The sequence below is a fragment of the Cyrtonyx montezumae genome, unplaced genomic scaffold (genome assembly GCF_038088225.1).
Source record: "Cyrtonyx montezumae isolate F1298 unplaced genomic scaffold, pur_monq_1.0 scaffold_1, whole genome shotgun sequence".
Lineage (NCBI taxonomy): Eukaryota > Metazoa > Chordata > Aves > Galliformes > Odontophoridae > Cyrtonyx > Cyrtonyx montezumae.
The window spans coordinates 11,041,882-11,061,762 of NW_027071825.1; the positions used below are offsets into that span (position 1 = coordinate 11,041,882).

Consider the following 19,881-nt stretch of genomic DNA (forward strand, 5'->3'; position numbering starts at 1 on the left):
TGCAGTACAATTTGCAGTAATTTCTGGGATGATTAAGCATAGACACAGTAGTGAAAATTAAACAAATCTTAAGGAAAAAACATTCATAATGTACAGTTTATATCAATGGTGTGTTTGGGAGAACTGTGGATCAGAGCAGCAGGAACCACTGTGTGTGTTCGAACCATGAACCTGGTGACATCTTTGGGAGGTGACCACTGTGAGGCACTTCAGGTTATGCATCTCACACAGACTGCTGTACTTACCATGACAACATAGAAAACATAAAAAGTTCATTTTCTCACCCCTGATATTTTACATGGCTTGGAATGAATTCTGATTAGCTTTTGTTTGCACAGTGTGTGAGTAAAATTATCAGCAATATTTCAGTTGATTTCCTGTGGTGGTGATTTCCACAGACTGCATTTGCTTGAATAGTTGTTTTTCTTTTCCTTCTTTTGGCTTTCCTGTTATTTTTCACTTCAAACATTAATTTGAGAAGACAAAAGAGTGTGATCTCTGTTCTCTGAGCCCTGTTAACAACAGTTGTTGTTTTATGGGAATAGAGCTCTGGCAGAGGGCAGGGACAACCCTTTAATTAATGAGGACACAAAGACAGCAGAACATAAGAGTTGTGAGCAGCTTAAATGTCACATCAGTGTTTAATCTGCACATTTGCAGATTTATCAGTATCAAGCAAGTTGGTGTGCAGGCACTATCCTCTTTTGTGAGGCAGCTGGAGTCTGAATGGAGGGGGTTTCTCTCTCTCCTCCTGAAGGACTCTTGACTTCTGAGATGTTACACTTACCCCTGCTTCCACAGCAGTGGGGTGTTAATTAACCCGAAAAGGAAATATCTGCATTCTAAGTATACTGGGTAATATTTCCAAATGGAAACCAGTTGTTTCTTTTTATTGAGTTCTTAGTGATGTAACTCATGTTTTCTACTATAGCCTGAGATAATTTATTGTTGTGCGTGGTTTATTACAAAATAGATATTATCTTTAAATGAAGAGCTTAGCTATGCAATAGCACAGTGCCAGCAGAAGGAGCACTAAAAACATCCATTCACCCTCTCAGGCTTCTGACGTGCACACATATTGTGAAGCGGCAACAAAATAAAGCGGCTGACTGCAGGTCGAATTGCTTTGGTGTTTGTGAGATGAATTTCTGAACCTGGCAGGATAATTTTGTTAACTTCACTGGAGTTTTAAGTCTTCAGTTCAGAGCAGTGCTTTTCTGTTGTTTTTTTTTTTTGTGTTTTTCCTTTCTCTTAGTGTAACATAAAGAAAAATTAAACAAACAGGGCTTGTTACTCATCTTTATCTGTGTGTGTGTTGAATTAAACTTTTTATGTTACCTATAGTGTCAATGCTCACTATAGAAGTGATTTTTTTTTGTCAGAATATCAAAACTTATTGATATTCTGAAAATTTAACCTTATTTCTGAAAACTTAATCTTATATCAAAACTGTCTTCTTTCAATATATAAATAAACATTTAATCACTTAGTTCTTTGGGAAAAAAATCATTTGAAGGTTTAGTATGTAAATCTTTTCCTATTGTGATATTGGTTACTAAGCAGAAGAAAACAGCTTTGTTTCTGAATTCCTTTGTTCAGTGGCACCAAGACTTGGAAGTTCATACTTTATAAGAAGTCCCTGGTCTAACACCCTTGTCAATATGCACAGAGGTTCCTAAGCACATTCTCTAATTAAAACTCAATGGCTAAGCCTAGATTTGCCTTTGGAATTATTTATTCAGTTATATATTTGCCCTCCCATCAGTCTATGTCCTGATTCATCTTTGAAAACTGTAGGGCTGAGCTTGGACCAAGCTCAGGCACTGTGAGGAATGTCAATGAGTGTGTATTAAGCACAGCCCTCTCTCTCCATCTGCAGGCTAGGTGGTGAACTTTCAAAAGACTGTAATATCAGAATTTAAAACATTCTCTTGGCAGTGAAGATCATTTCATCCACAGATCTTCATTTCCAGGTGTAAACCCAAACTGCAGCTCTCAGCATTGCCACCCATGTCACTTTAAGTGCTAAGAAGTGCTCTATGGGCTGCAGTGGGCCGCATGTTTATTGGCTTTTAGAACTCTTAATCTACCCACATATGGATTATCTGTGGCTGAAGGAAGATGATGCCATACACCTTTAAGACAAACAATATACATAGTGCTACATACAGGTTTATTTTGTCTTGTTTAGAGGTAATTCAAGTTTTGGTAGCACAGAATTAAATACAGAAACAGTCTGATACACTAGTCAGAGCTTTGTAATCTGAGCTGGGCATACCTAACCATAAAAGGGCACTAACCTTGTTAACAGGCCCTTTTTACATCTGGCTGAACAGCAAAGATTTATTCTAGCAAAGCTGACAGTATGGAGAAAGGAAAAGGGTACAAGCAGGGCATGAAAGGAAAGTAATTTAAAGAAGAAAAACAACAGCTGGTTTGAGTTGGGTCAACTCAAATACCAGTTTATGACACTCATGTAAAGAGAGCAGAAAGCAGTCTAGCTAGGAAGATGTACAGATAAAACTGATGTGTTCTTTTGGGGATGCAATTTGCTGGAATTCCAGAACACACAAGGTTTTTTTTCAGACAATGGAAACATCAGCAATGCATTCTGCTCTATGATCACTATTTATTTGAAATATTTTTTCAAAACTTACATCTAATGTGAAAGATTAGTAGTGAAGACGTGATTGTAGCATAGTTTGTACAGGAGTGATGGATTCAGTGAGTTTCAGTGACCAATTTTCTTTTCCGCATGGGTTACTGTGTTATTTATTTATTTATTTTGTTGTCTTGTTGTTGTTGATGTGACTCCAAGCTATGATAAGGATCATCATTTTTGGTCTGGTAGTGTTCTGACAGTTAAAACTGTATGTTACTCCTAGAAAGCATGACATTGGATGAGCAAAGGTATCTGTTGATACCTTTCCACCACCCCCCCCAAAATTACTAGGAAGTCATTTTTTATTTCTTCTTTGTAAGAGCAGTGCCTATGGTTACCTTGCAGTTGCCAGTCATGGCAAGTGTTATTGCCAAGGTCTGACTGATGCAGTTGTACATAATAGAAGTGACTGCCTGTGGAAGATTTATAAGTCAAAATTATATTTCAGTTGAAAGGTTTACTGAAGATAAAATGAAATTCCTTTTTACATTAAACAGGAAAGAGCAAGAAGGAAAAGATCCTATTACAATAAGAGACAGTGCTCTGTATGTGATTATGTAGCTTGGACCCTAATTTTGGAAATGGATCTTTAATCTTGATGTGCAAACAATGGCTGCTTCACAATAGTAACATAGCAATAACAGCATATTTTTAAAACAGCACATTCATTATAGCTGACTTATTTGGAAATTGTCTAACTTTTGTGGAGTCAGACCGGTTTATGTTAAAATAAGAGGTATTTATTGTTAGTTACCTACTTCTGATGTTGCACTACTCTAACTCCTGGCTATTCATAAGTGTATGAAAATTTCACTAAAACTGCCTCGTAGTTTACCCTTGAAATAGCAACTCATCACTATTCTTGCACAAGTTTTTATCTCGAGAACTAGCTAAAGCATATTTGTGTTCTCCTTGTAGATCTTTTTGTCTTTGATACTTGAAAATTAGGTACTTTTCCATCCATATAAAATCCAAGTGCCCTGAATATAGGTGTATTTGAATTATTAAACTTCTGTAGTAAGATAGGATATTGTGTACTAAAAACCCGAGAACTGATTCCTGAATGGGATCAAAGACATTTAATGCCTGGAGTTGAGAAACCTAATTCTTCAGTGCTCTGATATGCCCAAGAATCAATACCCAGTGTTTCTTAAATAGTTTGCAAGTCCTCAAAGATGGGATTCAAAAAACTACCTGCTTCAGCAGACCGTATGTATCCTTTCACACGGGTGGGCTTAGCCCTGGATTCTAATGACGTGCTTTGTAATCCAAAGGCCAATCCAGCCAGAATGGATGAGGCAGTGGCTTGGTACTTCTCCTTCTCTCTCTGATCTTTGACTGCTGACCTGGAAATTCAGCTGTCCAGTTTATCTTATCACATTTTAGGGAGGATGAGCTGTGATATTAAAGACACAGGCAAATGAATTGTAACATCTTTGCTCTAAAATCCTTATGACATTGGGATATTAATCCCTGGGTAGCGGTTTTCTGATTTTTTTAATTATTTTTTTCTTTTTTCCCCAGCCTAATTAAACATTATTTGAAACAGGGAAATGGTGTCCCTATAAAATGCATGCCTGCTGTAATCATAGAATATCCTTGAATGGATTCTTGCTCCAGGTGCAGGTTGTGTCACGGATACCAAGGGTACTGTGTCAATTTAGAAATGCATAAGAAGCAATAGTAATAAAAAATTACTTATTGTTACCTATAACTTCTCTCACCCAGGGAGTGGTAAGGTAGTTTGTACCAAGTGTCCTCAATAGAAAAGAGGACTGTGAGTCTGAACTGTGCAGTGGAAGGCCAACGCAGAGGCACATACCTGGGGTCATCCAAGCTGAAGTACAGTTGCTTCAGCACATTGTAGATAAGGTCTGCCAAGAGGACTGGCATCGTTGTCCAACGTAATGATTATGGTGCTTGGCTAAGAGCAATGTATTCTTACAGTTACAGTCTCTGTCCTTGATTATTTCTGGCTTGTATTTGTTTTTTAATCCAGATGCCATCTACTATTAGATGTTTGAACACCTCAGGGTGCAGAAACCTGTCACAGGTCTCTTCCTCTCAGATGCAGAGTTGTTCTTCACAGCCTCTGCCTGGCCCCATCCCTCAGTGTTTTCCTGTAGGAGGTAGGAGCCGTAGTTTGAGCCCTTCTCAGCAGGGAAAAGCCTGGAATTTAGGTCTACCGCTTCCTAAGCAAATACTCTACTTGGGTATTATGCAAAATGCCATGGTTGCAGATAAAAACTTGGCTTGGATTAAGGTTGCTCAAAGCACACCAAAGAAATCAGACTCTTCAGGAGGGACAGCTAGTTTGTAAATCCCAAAGAGCCTTTGTTGACAGAGAAGTGCTTAGATTGTCAGTTCAGCTTGGATTTTTCAGAAATCTAGTGCAAAATCCCTTTGTGTCTTCAGTTTTCATTACCTTCTGAGCTGTGAGGCAGAGCATTCATGTCTGGCATTCAGAATGAGATGTTTTTCATCTGTTTGCCAGTCCTGTGCACCTATAGCACCCGGGCTGTGGAGCACCATTTCTGCAAAAGGCTTTGTGCCCTGAAAAGAGAGTGGAAGCAGGAGCAGCGCTGAAGCACTTTGTAGCACTGGAAGGATGTGGGTCCTAGTGAGTCAGGATTCAGCACAGAAGTCTGCTGACTGTTTTGACAGGGAGAGAATGACCAGACACTTACTATGCATGTATGCTCACAATCTCCTTTGGAAAGAAGAGAAAGAAAAGCTTATAGGTAAAATTAAAAAGGTTAATTTTTAAAAGTTGTGTGAGCACAAGTACATGGTTTGAAATCCAAAGGTAAATAGCCTCTTAATTCATACTTGAGCTGTTATTGTCCAAATCTTGCTAGCTTCCAAAGCAGGAGTGCTTCTTACTCGCAAACCAAGTGTGCCCCAAGAACTGACTAGAGACTGTGGACAATATCTAAGCAGCTAGGTACTTTAGTGCAGTTACGGATGTCCTGCAAAATGATGCCTATTGTCAACAGCATAGGTAAGACATTTCTGTAAGAAGCGCCTTGGTTCCTGTTTCTGAAGTGTGTGATTAGAAAGCTTGACATTACTGTCCCAGGCAGTGATTACCTCAGTCTGCTCTGAAACTTATTACATTGGCATCTCTTCTCCTGGGCAGCATTAATTCTCCAGTTGAGCTACACAATGGCTTACATATGCTAAATCTATTCATGTGTTCACAGTATAAAGCTTGCCAGGACTTATTTGCATTTGTGGTTTATAAAACCCTGAATGTGATTTCCTGAATGCATGATGGTGCTATATGTCGTCTTCTCATATGCTCTGAAAACCGACCTCCTAATGAGTTTTAGCCTATTCCTAAGGCTGCTCACATTATTGTAATGTTGTTCAGTTAGAACAGCACTAGCAGACCACTATAGAGATTTCAATTCCCCTGTGAGACAGTGAAGAAACTCTTTTTCTCAGCTGCATTAGTTGTCTCACTACTGATAACTCAGCCCAGATTTGCATAGGTGTTGAATGCCACAGCTGTGTGTCCCAGTGGCTGCAGAAGACACTGGGGAATGCTCAGTGCTTTCTGAAAAATTGGACTATTCAGATTTCAAATTTACCACTTCAAATTAGAGGAGTGGAAAGTATAAGGCAATGAAGGATGGGATTTATTTGCATCCTCCTGAATCCTGTATACTGGCGTGACTACTAAATATATTTTGAGATCTCTTGAGTGTTTAAGAGCATGTAATATTTTTTTTTCTTAACAAGAAAGGAAGAAAATGATGGATGAAATCAGATTGTACAAATTTTATTTAAACTCACTGTCATTGATTTTCATTTTATTTCTTGGTCCAAGTGGAGCAGGAAAATCGTGCCTTTTTAGCTGTGCAAGTTCTATGAGTACCCCCTAAAGAGCTGATAAAATAAGCATGACAACTCAAGATAAATAATTGCTTCTGGCTAATTGTTTCCAAACTGCAGTTACAGTCATATAGTCAAAATTCATCTTGGCCAGTTCATGGAGCAGCTGTTTCATATAGTAATGCTGTGATTCATTTTGTATTCCTGTCCATTATGTGCTCTTGTTGAATTTGGTGCAATTATTTGTGGAAAAAGGTTATTTCTTTTTCTTTGAGGAAGGCATTGGAAGCTGCCATTTTTCAACAGTGTATTTCTGTGCTGCATTATTGCCTCAAATAAAAAGCAGCCAGAGAAATGTGTCAGAAAGACAGGTTATCCTCAAAAACACATGCAAGGTGTCAGTCTCATTTCAACAATGTTCTGTGTCATTTATAATTTTTTTCCTGTCACATTAACTGTTAATGGTCCTATTTGGTAAAGATGTATGATAGAAAAAAAAAACAACAACAACAAAGAACTAATTTGATGCAATGGCATATTCTGAACAATTTGACTAATAAAATTTATGATGGACTGTTCTCTCTCTAGCTACAAAAATAAAAGTACCACACAAATAGAAGATGTTCTGGCCAATTCCGTCTCTCCACTGGTAGCAATGATGACAGAACTGAAGCTGTAGTGTATCTCACTTTCCTCTCTGTAAAATGGGATATTAAACCTTTCTTCCTTCAAATAATTATTTAGGTTTTGTATAGTCCTTTAGCACTCCTAATGAAGGATTTCCTGTGCATTAGCTCCCTTCTTGTATAGATACTGCTGACCACACCAAGAGCGCTTCTCTGCAGAATCAGATTCAATGTTTTGAACATTTTGAACTGATGAATGTGAAGCTGAGATTGTCCCCAGAATCTGGAAGTGAAACTAAAATTGCTTCAGTGAAGAGTAAGCCAGGGTGGTGGTTTTTATATCCGTAAGTTAGCACTGGAGAGAAGAGGAAATCTTAAGAAGTAATTTCACAGTAAAGCATCAGTATGCTGGTGAGTAGGAAAATAAAGTATTCTTCCTCCATGAGTTGTGCTCGCTCCTGGGGAGAAGAGAGATACTTGCTGCTCTTGCCATTTACCCTCTGGCCAGCTGTCTGAGAAGAGTCATGCACCCATAGCCACATGCTAGAAATCTCTTCTTTGCTCTCTCAAGCTGTTATAATGGTTAGAACAGAGAGGAATTGTGAAGAACTGCATTATTCTGACCGTTTAATTTTGCAGGATGCCCTTTGGTGCTTCTGCTGTGCAGTACAGCAGCAGCAATCTGATTGATGTATACATCTGGTGGACGCCAAAATGAGGCTGAAACTACTAAGAAACACATTGACTTTAATGCCATGAATTACCAAGAAAAAAAAGAAAAAACCAGCCAAGGCAATAATGCTACAAACATTTTGGAAAAACAAAGTAGCAATACTTATTTATTTAGCAGCTATAGTGCAGAAAGAGAACACCAAAAATCAAATAAAATACCCCTAAAGTATGGGAGTCTAGTGCTAGCAAGCACCAGTTCAGTGTTATCTCCTATGGATATAGTTGGACACAGCAGCAGGAGTGTTATTTTCTCCCTGCGTGATATGAGTCACTTCCATTGGAGACAATATGCAATCCTAAGAGCTAAGCACTAGGTGTTTCATATTTGCTGAATCTCTTGCTTTGAGTCATTGATTTCTTTGCATCGAATCTCATCTCTGGCCCAGTTAGTGAGCCATTAAGTGAGGAGTCTACTGTGTTGATGAAATAATAATTCTGTTTACAGAGCGCCTTCTCACCAAGACTCCGTAGGTGCAGCACAGTAGCTGCTTAATTCACACTCTTTCAATAATTAAAGCCTTTCTTCCTAATGCCTTTGTGCAAAACAGAATTCTTGCACTATCTTCAATTGGAAGGAGTTGTGGGGAGGCAGTCTGGGGAACTGATCCTAGAAAGTTGCCCATTTGTTTGGCAACAGAGTGTCCTTTCCTCCAGAAGGAAGGAAATGCTCTCTTCTTTTGAGGAAAGTGCTCAGGCTGCATGCATGAGCAGAGCAGCTGAGTAGTAAGGGTACTTCTGCCATACTTGTGTCCCATTTCAGCACGCTCTGAAATAATTTTTAATATGATAATTCAGTCTTTTTTTCCCCACTTCTTAAAATTTAAAATGTGCTGAAATTATACATATCCTTTTAAAGCTTCTGGTGCCTGAGAAGGGAAGGGAGATGACAAGTAAGGAACAATGTGTGCTGGCTAAGTGGCTGATGTGTCATCCCATCTTTTTGTACTGGCACACATCTGGCTTTACTGTGGACACACTTTACTGTGCTCCCTGTCTAAGAACCCACAGGGGCCTTTACAAAAACCTATCCAGATGTTTACTTTCCTGGATCACCTAAGCCCATTTATTATATGTTCAGCAAACTCAACTCAGAAGAGAATAGAGCTTAGTTACAAAGGCAAAAATATCCCTTAATCATAAAGGCTTACTTCTCCATTTGTTTTATTAATGAGAGTTCACAATGTTTTTGTAAATAGCTATATTAGGCCTATGTGCACACTTTGTATAGGTGTAAATATGAGACAAATTCACAATCCTAAACTGCCATGATTACTGATTTTCATCTGTATACATGCTTGTGGGCTAATACAGAGTAATTAATTAGCTACACAGGCTGGAAAAAAAACTGAAGTGATCATCTGCAGCAGCATGTGAAAATTGAAACTGAGGAACTGGCTATGAAATGTGGTGACTCTTATAAGTATCCCATGTGGCTTCCTTTCACCCACCAGAAGGGTTGAGGGAGCACAATCCTGGGCCAGAACCTTCACCCTCTTGCACCTTTTTGGGACTGCTGGTGGCATGAAGGCATGGGAGCAACTGAAACATATGATATCCTCAAAGAATGCCTCTGAAAAATATTTTCCTAAGATTTTTACTTTGCTTCTGTCACAAAAAGGAAGAATGGAAAATAGTTTAAGAGCTCTTTAAGATAAATCCTTTTGTGCCTTTCCTGCAGATGCAGGTAATTGCAGAGAGATTTGGGATCTGTCTAAGTCAGATCCTGCCCATTAAAAAATACATCTCAGGGTTGGATTTGACGTGCAGTGTTGACATCCTTTTTTCTATAGTGAGGCGAATGATATGTTTAGCAGACAGCTACTTTGACAACTTCCCATCTAAGGAGCTGAAGGAAAATGCTGAAAATTTCCTGTAGCTTTTGATATTTTGTGTGCTTACTGGCCTAATCTTTATAAAATCCTGGCACTGGAGGGGGTCACATTTACTGCTACCACAAGCAGATGCAACTCCAGAGACATCAGTGGAATTGTATCTCACTGTAGTTGTGAATCTGGACCTCCCTTTGATGAAAAATATTGCCTTCCTTATGTGTAAAGAGGAGAAGAGTTCCCCTCTTCTCAGCTTTGATATCAATTCTGTAGTCTTATGTAAGACAGCAGGATCTTTTCTAAACTTTAATTTCTTTCCATTAGGAGAATCACCTGCACAAACCTTTCAAGAAATTATATGTATATATAAAAAATTACTAGCATATGACTTCCTCCTAGTAGTTTGAATGACATCTTGAGGAATTCTCTATGCATTTTATATTACTTTCTTCCTTTCACTTTATTGCACTAAAACTTACCTCCTGTATAGCTAAATGATCACATTACGCGATAACAACTAGCTCCAGAAACAGATCCTGAAAACGTTGTAAATAGCTATTGAACCAGACTTGAACTGCTAGTGTTCTCACTCAGAATGAGATGAAAGCCAGGCAAGAGATTTACAGAAGTGTAGATTTTTCATTGTACCACTTCGTTAATAGAAGATTCCTAAGAATTTTCTGGTAAACTGATTACTATGAATTTATCTTTCAAAGTCTTTATGTATCTGGCTTGTTTTCACTTGTGTTGGTTTGAATGTTATCATGATGTGTACTGGAACTTACCTGAATATCTGAGAAGAATGCTGGATTTAAATATTTATAAAATACTCATCATTGCACGTAATGAAGTAACAATATGTTTTATCACAACTGCAACCGTTAATACTTTCAGTTTGGCTGATGTACTATGTGTGATACAGTTTATCTATCTTCTTCAAAGGTACAGGTAGATGAAAAGGCTTCTTCTCATACTTCAAGTCATAATTAAAATTGATTGTATCTTAATGTACACAAATTTATTTTGTTAAATAGCTTGGTCAAGTTTGCCCTCTAGTGGCACAGAGTTGGCAAACTGTGGACTCCCAGAAGCCAGTGCAAAAAGGGCACTCTATAGGGAACACATAGCTAATGGATTTCATTTCACTCTTATGTGATTCATGATTCAGTCTATTTATCATTATCTTCTGTGAGCATGTAACTGTACAGGCAAGACATTTTCTCACCTAGAGGTCAGGGTGAAGTGTGAGTAAGCTTGTTTTCCTTGTTGTACCAAAGGGAAGTAGAGTGGAGACCAGCAATTCTCTAATCTATGAGGTAAGTCCCAGCAGCTGCTGGTAGGAGTGATGGAGGCGACAGTTAGGTTTCCTGGGGTTCTGTTGTATGAATATGTTCGCTGGTTGGAACGCGCGTGATTATGTAGCTCTTTATTACAATCTCGCTTTCTGGTGAACAAGAGAAAAAAAGTCCTACAAATAATATACTCAGGAATTGAATTAAGGTAAAGAAAGAACACAAAGTTGAACTAAAACTAAGAGGTCTTTTCATAAGAAGAAAATCTTTTGGGAAAGGAAGGAGGTGTAATGAAACCCAGTAGCTGTAGAATAGCAATATGATAACCAAGGTACCAGCCTCTCAGTCTCTCACCCAGGGAAATACTGCCATTCTCATATATGAGGCATTGGAATAGTATGGCAGGCTATGCCATGTATTATGTTTCTCACACACTTTTTAAAATTGTTTACCCACATTTGCTTAGTTTTTATTTTTCTTTTTTTTTTATTTTCTAGAAACATGCTGATATAGAGGAAAATGGTGAAGCTCAATGGTTTTGGTGGTGTTAATGCAAATACTGAAGGAAAAAGTGAAACTCAAGAATGAGGTAATGTGGAAATTATCAAGTGTCTTCCTGAGGGGGCTGGCTGCGGGTGATCCCACTTCATCTGTATTCAAAACAACCAATGACTCGTGGCAGTTAGTTTCAAACTGCCTTAGGATGAAATGCTTGTTGAATTGTGGAAGCGTAATGACAGCCTTATTGGATGAAAGATTTCCAGGGCTAAAATATGAGTTTTGGCACTTTAGTTATGCACAACTACATTTGCAGCTAGGAGTGCTTGATACAGAGCTGCAGTTAAAACAGAACTGGTGACTGGAACTATGCTGCAGGGGTGGATAAAATTACGAAAGAAATTTATATTGCCAATATATATGTGGCAGTTCAGGCATACTGTCCTGGGTAGCTGATCTCAAAATGAACCAGTTGCATTATAAAGTATTAGAAGAACAAACAAACAAACAAACAGACAAAGATGTGAATATGTTTATCATTTAGGTTAGGTTTTAGGCAAGATGTTTCTCTGAATGCTGTCTAAAACAATGCAGATAGTGAAGGGGGTGGGGGGAGTGGAGTTGAGAGGAACAAAAATGTCCATATTTCATCTATTCTTCACTGGACTGGTGAAAACATGAAACATGTCTACCTGAGTGAACAAAAGTGGTACTCAAACATTTGCAACACAAATTATTTATCTTTAGAAATGGTGTTAGAAGCTTTAAAAGAGAAGAGAAATTCTTCTCAATTACATTTATTCAAGAACTGTGTAGATGTGGCACAGAGGGACATGATTAGTGGGCAATATTGGTGATAGCTGAATTGTTGGATTAAATGATCTTAGAGGCCTTTTCCAACATGAATGATTCTATGATTTGTATTTATGCTATGTCTTACAAATCAATCCTGCAGGCCAGGATTTTTTCTGTAGGTGTTTCTTTGTGTAAGGATGCAGATTTGGTAGGACTGAGTGTCCCATAGAATACTGAGCTTTGCTTCTGCTGGTACCTAAACCCTGACTTTGATTCAGCTAGTCTATGCCTACCTGCAACAAGAAAGCTGAACTGGGATGCAGAACTATGTAAAAAATGGCTAGCATTTTGGGCCTCAGATCTTGTCACAAAAATAAATGAAGTAGAATTGTAGAATCATAGTAGCTTCACAACACTGCTCTCAAAAAGCTCCACAGTCCCCTGCACAAGTGAAAAGACTGAAATGGAGAGTGACTTGTGCTCTCCACACACAGGAACTGTGCCAGGGGTTTGGGGTTGTCGCTCTGCCTCTCATTCTGTGCAGGAGGGGCTGTCAGCATCACAGCATTTCTCATGAGTGGAGCAATCCATTTTGTCGATCTACCACCTGGCACAAAGGTGGGGAGAATGCCAGGTTCCCTGCTTGCCTGGTGCTAACCAGCTGGCCCTGGGCACACTTAGGAGCCTTCAGAGCCAAGCTGAAGGCAGGAGGCAGCCCGGGAGCTGGCTCTGTGCTGGATGGGATCTGGCAGCCATACCTGGCCGTGAGAGCTCTGTAATTCATGCAGTTGCAGCTGGGGATCTGAGGACTTGGCAAAAGGGGCAACTTGCCTGCCAGATTTATTTTGGTCTGTCGGGCAAGGTCACCAATTAAATCCTCTGGAGAATTTCAGTTGGGTTGTATCAAGATTTTTCCAGTGTGAAGCAGTAGCATTGTAAAGAATGATGCCCAGCATCGCAAATGAAAGTAAAAGGTCTGGACACAGTGTAGGTGCTTATACTCAAGACTGACATCCCAAATAGTCCTTCCTGTACCTGTTAATAGCAGTCTGTGACTGCCTGATTTTCTCAACTTTTAGCACCCTAAAGATCACCTTTGCATCTACTCAGAAATGTTGTACAAGCTGTACTAGTCTAAGTCTACATCAGTCTCCCCACAGATAATCTAATCTGTATATCACCGCAAAGTCTTATGGTTGTGAACAAATTTTGAATATTGATAGTTTTGTTTTGAATGTATAAGCATGAATCCTAGTTGAATTCTAGTGTTAGCTTATTTAGCTCAAATTCCTGACTTTGTTTCTTTTATACAATTATCTTTTTATCAGCTGGTAAGAAAACAGAGCATCTATTGTGAGAGTAAATCTTCAACTTTCACATTGAAAATTTTCAGTATGAGAGATAAATATGACCACTGAGAAATAGGGAATTTAGATATTGTTTCATGTAAGCTAACATTCTTTGTAGGTACAATTTGTACTTGAAAAGACTAAGATAATGTGTGGAGAAAATAATTTGAAAAAAGCCCTAGATATTGGTTTGAGGTGTGTTGGTCACCACACTTCGTGTGTTTGCTACTACTTAGTATATTTTGAAATTAATTTTGTTACCTGAACAATTTTAGGAATTATTATTGTACCTTAAAACTTCAGAACTAAAAGACACTGTTCCATTTACCCAGTGAGATAAAACATAAGTGTTCAAAAACCAGTGGATCATTATTTCAGCACCTCAGTTTAGCACTGTATTTGTTATAGTAACACTAGCAGAGTTCATGCAGGACTCAGGGACGACTCTCCAATGATTATTCTCTCTTTAAATCACTCACAATTTACATAAAGACAAAGGGCATCAAAGATGATAGAGAACATGGCTATCCAATATCAAGACCAAAGCTGACTTAAGCACAGCATCATAAGTCTCCATTTGTGACTACTGACAAGATTTTGGTTTAATTTAACCTTGATTATGCAGACAGCAATTGGAGTATTCTAAGATAATCCATAGAGCCCTTGGATTGGGCCCCAAGCCATTTTGTAATCACAGGTGAGTGGAAGCTACATAATGAAAGCACAGTGAAAAGGAAGTCTGTAGAACTCCATATGCTCCAGAAGGCTATTGTTTTAACAAAGAGTGCAATCTGTATTTTGAAGCTGTCTGAATAACTTCCTGTGGAGGTGCAGAGATGCCTGGTCCTCCTGCAGGCTGGGTGAAAGAATGCTGGATGCCCATATTTGTGCTGCTTACAGAATCCAAACGGTCCACTGGGCAATGATAAATAAGGAAGGAAAGGAATGGCAGGAAGAAACAGTCTACAGATGACGAAGGGAATGCTGTGATCATACCCGTCTTTATGTGTAAGTAAGCACTACTTCTCCAAACCCACCTGAATTTAAACTTAATAATGTTAGGACATATATTTGTTCAGTGTGAACTGCAGCTAAATGAACTGCAAGAGAAAAAAAGCAAGAAAAAAAATCTTTTTTTTTTTGTGTATTAATATCTTTTCAGGTACCATAATTACAGCCTTTCAGACTGGTTTAGGAAGGACCAGAAGTACTCTTTTTGAACATGTTAGGATTTTCTTAGCAAACTGCTCTCAGCCCTGCAGTATAATTACTGCCTATCCAGCAATAACAGAAATGAGAATGTCTTAGGCAATGTCTTTTTCCTCCAGAGACAACGTGAAACAGTACTCAGAAAGGTACAGAATTGTAATGTACTTACAGGAAGAAAAACCCACGTGTAGTAATCAAGTGTGGAGGTTAGTGGGCAAAAGAAACCACCTCTAACCTTGATTAGAATTTATATTAAAGTGCCTGGAATGTATCAGACCTATAAATAAACACTGCAGATTCAAACCGTTGTTAGTAAACAAAAAAGCCAGTAGATGGCATAGGAGACCTTTAATTCAACATCCAGCTCAGATGGCCACTAATAGCTGCTCTCTTCTGCAACCGCCTGTGCTGTCTCCAGGATTAGCCCTAGCTACTGCATTTGCTAGATTCCCGAGGTTTCTTATTCACGAGCTGCACTTAGATCCATACAGTACATTTATTTTTAGGGACAACTAAAGTTCATGTAATAACTCATTTGAACATGCTGAGTAAAAACCTGGCTCTGGTGAGTTTAAACATAGACTTCATTCAGAACAGTTAGAATTGTATGAGTTATCTTTTTGATACTCGTACTGGGGAGCAGGCATTTCCTTTCCAGGAGGGGTCTGATATTAGTGGTTTTATCCTTTCCTCTCACACCATAGCTCCTTTCTCTGGTGCACAACAGACATGCTTTGCTTTGAGTCGCTGTGTCATTCAAAATTAGTGAATCAGAAGAGCCTGGTCTGATGGACAAAGGGTTGGTTGCCTTTATCTAGCCTCCAACAGCCTTTTGCCTGTCCCACTCTAATAGTGGGATCCAGTTCTTGGCTTTTATGATTAATTCACTAAGGTTTAACCAAAACTGACCATGAACAAATGAAGTACATTGTTTTGATTTTCTCCAAATTTATTGCTATTTTACTGTTGGATGAATCTGAAAATGAAAACCTTCAACCTAGCATTAAGATATACTCATGTGGTTATGAGACCTAATGGAAAAATTTACTTTTCATATCTAGAAGTATCAAAGAACTTGCAAAAGGACTATAAATTCAGAAGCATTTCTGACAACATTAAGAAGGTAAGTAGTCATGTCATTCTGGCACAAACAAGGAGGCACAGGAATCTCCAGCACCATACAAAACCAGATTACAGAGCCACAAAGACAGGCTTAGGGCTTGAGCATGGCCCGTGTTTAGCCCTGCTTCATTTTTCCAACACTTTTTTTAAAAGCAACAACAAAAAGTCAATACTGGAGTGCTATTGTGTGGTCATTTTCCTTGAATACTATAGTGAAGACCAAAGTTCATTAATTCATGTCATTGGGAAGTACTAGGAATGAAAAGCTGAGTGTATAAGAGATCAGACTGTGAAATATACATTTTAATACTCGGTAGGCTACATAACTGTGGTTTTCTTTGTAAGATAAGACAGACGTGACTTCCAAATGAGGTTTAAATCTGGACTCCAGATATCCTCCCAGATGGATTGGAAACATCTATGCGGTGCATTAGACTTTCCAAAACAGCTTTTTCACACTCACAGTGCTAATGCACTTAATTCTATTGGCGAAATGGGCCAGTTCTCAGTGCCCAGTGCTAACCTCAGGCTTTACTAACTTTCATTAGGTTTGGATTTTACAGCTCGAATGAACATCAGTGGGGTCAATCACAGGCATTCTGTCTGTCTCTAGCAAGAGGGCACCAATGAATGGGAATGAGACAGAGAAGAAAGCTGCTCCTTGGCAGTGGAAGCAAGAAGAGCTGTGTCTGGCTCATGGCTTGAACACTAGGCAAATGTGCATCTCTGGGCCTGCTCTCTTGGGCTGGGCCTGCCCCCAAGACTGAGCTGTATTGCTGGTAAGGAGATGGATTATGAATTCCTTGCTTTTCTTCCTCATGTCTGGTGTGTGAACTAAGTATTTCTTTAGGGCTGTTGGGCTCAAGCCATCACAGACATCTTGCTGGTGGGAGCTTTGCTGCCTGTGAACAGCCAGGACAGAGTAGTTTCTGCTGGGGGAGAGGCATGAGTGAGGGTGTACCATGTGCAGGGCACCTTTTCCTGCCATTAGCAGGAGATGTGTATCTGCTCTTCTAATGACTCCTTTCAGCTGCTGGGTTGCTGGAGGGGCTTTTGTGTTGGAGAAGGATCCAAAGTGGTGCTTAACTGGAGGCATGGCATGCTAGAGCTTTTGACACTGTACAGGATGTGTTGTTATTATATATCATCACTGTAGGAAAAGCTAATTTAAGACCACTAATCAGTCTCTCTGATGAAGTTTTTTTTCCAGTGATTTTAACAGTTTGTAGATAATTTCTGAGAGTAGGGAATTGGCATTTAAAAGCTGCTCGTATTTTTTGTACTGTACATTCCATTTTGATCATTGTTAATTAGTGTCGTGCCTCTGTGTTTTACTGCAAGCAGAATTACTTCTTTTACTAATGGCTCTTTGCTGCTACTAAACTCCTATTCTACTCACTGAGCACGAAAGTTCCTTTTTCTTCCCTCACTGCATTTCTTCTCTACCTCTGTCTTATCTGAAGTGGTTGACTGGCAAAAGTTTCTCTTTTGTAAACAAGCGGATTAAAGGGAAAGGTGTTGGATTAAAGAGGACAGACCCCAGTCTGATCCTATGAAAGTCAATGGCAAATCTCCCATAAGCCACAATGAAAACAATGCCAGGAAGAAAAGGGCTCTCTAGGTGCAATATTACTGTGATTTTAAAGGAAAGTGGAATGCAGTATTCTTCATCTCCCCTTTTGTTTGAAATTGCTTTTTGGAGTGTAGCATTTCTGGTTAGCAAAATGCAGCTTTTGTACAGGGAATTTGTGAATGCCTTATTACAAACAAAAACACAGTGTAAGAGCTCATGCCATGGGCCTGAGTTTGAACATCCTTGAGCAAAAAAATAGCTGTTGAGTAGAGTACTGGCTATCTGACTAAAGGCTCAGTACATATGAAGGTTCTAAAATATAACATAGACTAGGTAAACTCAGGGTGGATGGATAGGTAATCCTCCTGTGCATGCTGTAGCCCTGCTCTGCTTCTGAGACGAGCAGACTGCGATTGGGCATGTGCCTTGTGTCAGGGCTCAGCCTGCTGTGCTTGGACAAACTTGTAATGGCTTATTTTCTTCATTAAGTAATTAAATAGGTTCAGTACATTGAGAAAGACTGGATCTTATCTAATTCCAAGTTAGTTTCAAGCTAGTAAAGGAGTACTTTATGTTACTCATGTTTCTGAACTTTAACAAAAAGTGCTGAGAAATGTTATTCTGTAATTGTTCAGCTATTTAGTCTTCAGTTCTCCTCTTTCTGATAGTTTTTTCTTAGAAAGAGAAGTATTTTTCTTTAATGACAGTTTCCTGGCAGCATTTGTGCTCAGCACTACCTTGTCCATACTAAGGCACTTGGCTGCTGGCTGCTGTTGCCTGCTATGGAGCGCATCTCACGGCTCACTGCATGGCTGATTCCTCGCAGGGGAAGGAATATTGTGCCATCGCATGAGGTGTAGAGATGCCACCTAATCCTGCTCCCCTGGGGTGGGAGGGAATTGCCTTTCTGTGTAGGCCTAGTGGAAGCTTGCAGATTGACAGTCTACTGGTTAAACACAGTATGACTGTGTTCCTTTATTTTAGCTTTATGATGCTATTGATCTTACACATATCTCTATATATTATTTGTTGGAGTATTTGGATGTATTATTGTTCTCTGAAGTTTTTGAAGGCATCATTTTCATAGACATACAATAGGAATGGTAAACCAAAAAAAAAATCCTATTCATACTTCTAGCTCACCAAGTAACAGCACATCCATTGAAATTTAAATCAAAATGAGGACTGTGTCACACACTATAGCTCTCTGGAAAGCTACAGTGGGAGTCTAGCAGCCCAATTCATTCCTTTGTAGAATGTACTAAGGCTAATGGTCTTGCTGGGAGTAAAATGTATTTTTTGCAGAATGGTTCCAAGAACAGACTTTTTTTTCTTTACCAGAAAACATAAAAGAAAACAAATGCTTACTGTGTCTTTAGTATGCTAAATATGAAATTCTTTACACAATAGAATGTTAGCAGTAGCTGTAATCATGTTTTCCTTTCATCACCTAGTGAACATAATTTTAAGACAGGACTGCTATAATTATATTTCAGATAAAAAGAAGCTGAATTTCTGGATAATATTATAGTTGGTCTGATTGTTTTGTTGATAGGGAAATATAAAGTGAGAGACCATATGAATACTTATTTAATGAACAACATATTTATTAAGCTATGCAGACTGTACATAATGCATTTGAGTTTGGATGCAATAGAGTAAGCTTACTTTTTCTTCAAGCACATTTCTTAATATTTTATTACAGCATTCCTTCTTATCTGTCCAACTATTCAATTATTTCTGTAATGTTTCTATAGCATGACACTAAAGAATTTAGCTTAACTGCAGTCACCAGTGCAGGTACAATCAGTGTCAGCATCCACAGACTCCACAACATCCTCAGATGCAGATTTCTTGTCACTGTTTCTCTGCCATTCCAGCAGGCTTACAGCAGTATCTGTCAGAAAAGAGAAGCTATTGTTAATGAACATCAAGCAAATTAATACATTTCAAGGAAATTCCGTTTTGATGACTGCCAACTCCCTCATCAAGTAAAGAAAGAAATCCTGCCCCCACAACAGACATCTAACTGATTCATTGACTTAGAGCAGAATTTTCATCCATGATACAATTACTATAATACTTCCCTAAAACCAAAATGGATAATATTTAGTGAAGTACAATGACAACAGGCAGGAGCCAGTACAAGTGCTGGAGGTAGCCACTTTCAATGTAAGACCCCACATCCCAATACACATCAGCAGTCTTTTTTAATGCTATTGCTCCATATCACTGCATATTTCAGCTGACTATTTGTCGAAGTTCATCCTGAAGGATAATCCCTTTGGAGAAATTTCAGAGGTTCATAAACTTCTAATTAAAGTTTCCCATATATTGTGAAATCTGGCAGAGCATTG

The 19,881-nt window shown here is 38.8% G+C and overlaps 2 protein-coding genes across 2 annotated transcripts in view; one reads left to right on the top strand and one right to left on the bottom strand.

Annotated features, from left to right (window-relative positions):
* The window catches only part of PTGFR (prostaglandin F receptor), a 308,369-nt gene that overhangs the window by 58,047 nt on the left and 230,441 nt on the right, over positions 1-19,881 (top strand). The gene's annotated exons all lie outside the window — the stretch shown is intronic.
* The window catches only part of LOC136054553 (vitellogenin-1), a 45,292-nt gene continuing 44,619 nt past the window's right edge, over positions 19,209-19,881 (bottom strand). The window contains exon 35 of the mRNA XM_065745839.1: positions 19,209-19,421. Within this exon, the coding sequence (XP_065601911.1) occupies positions 19,303-19,421 (119 nt within the window). The 3' untranslated portion in view covers positions 19,209-19,302. The remainder of the gene's footprint in view (positions 19,422-19,881) is intronic.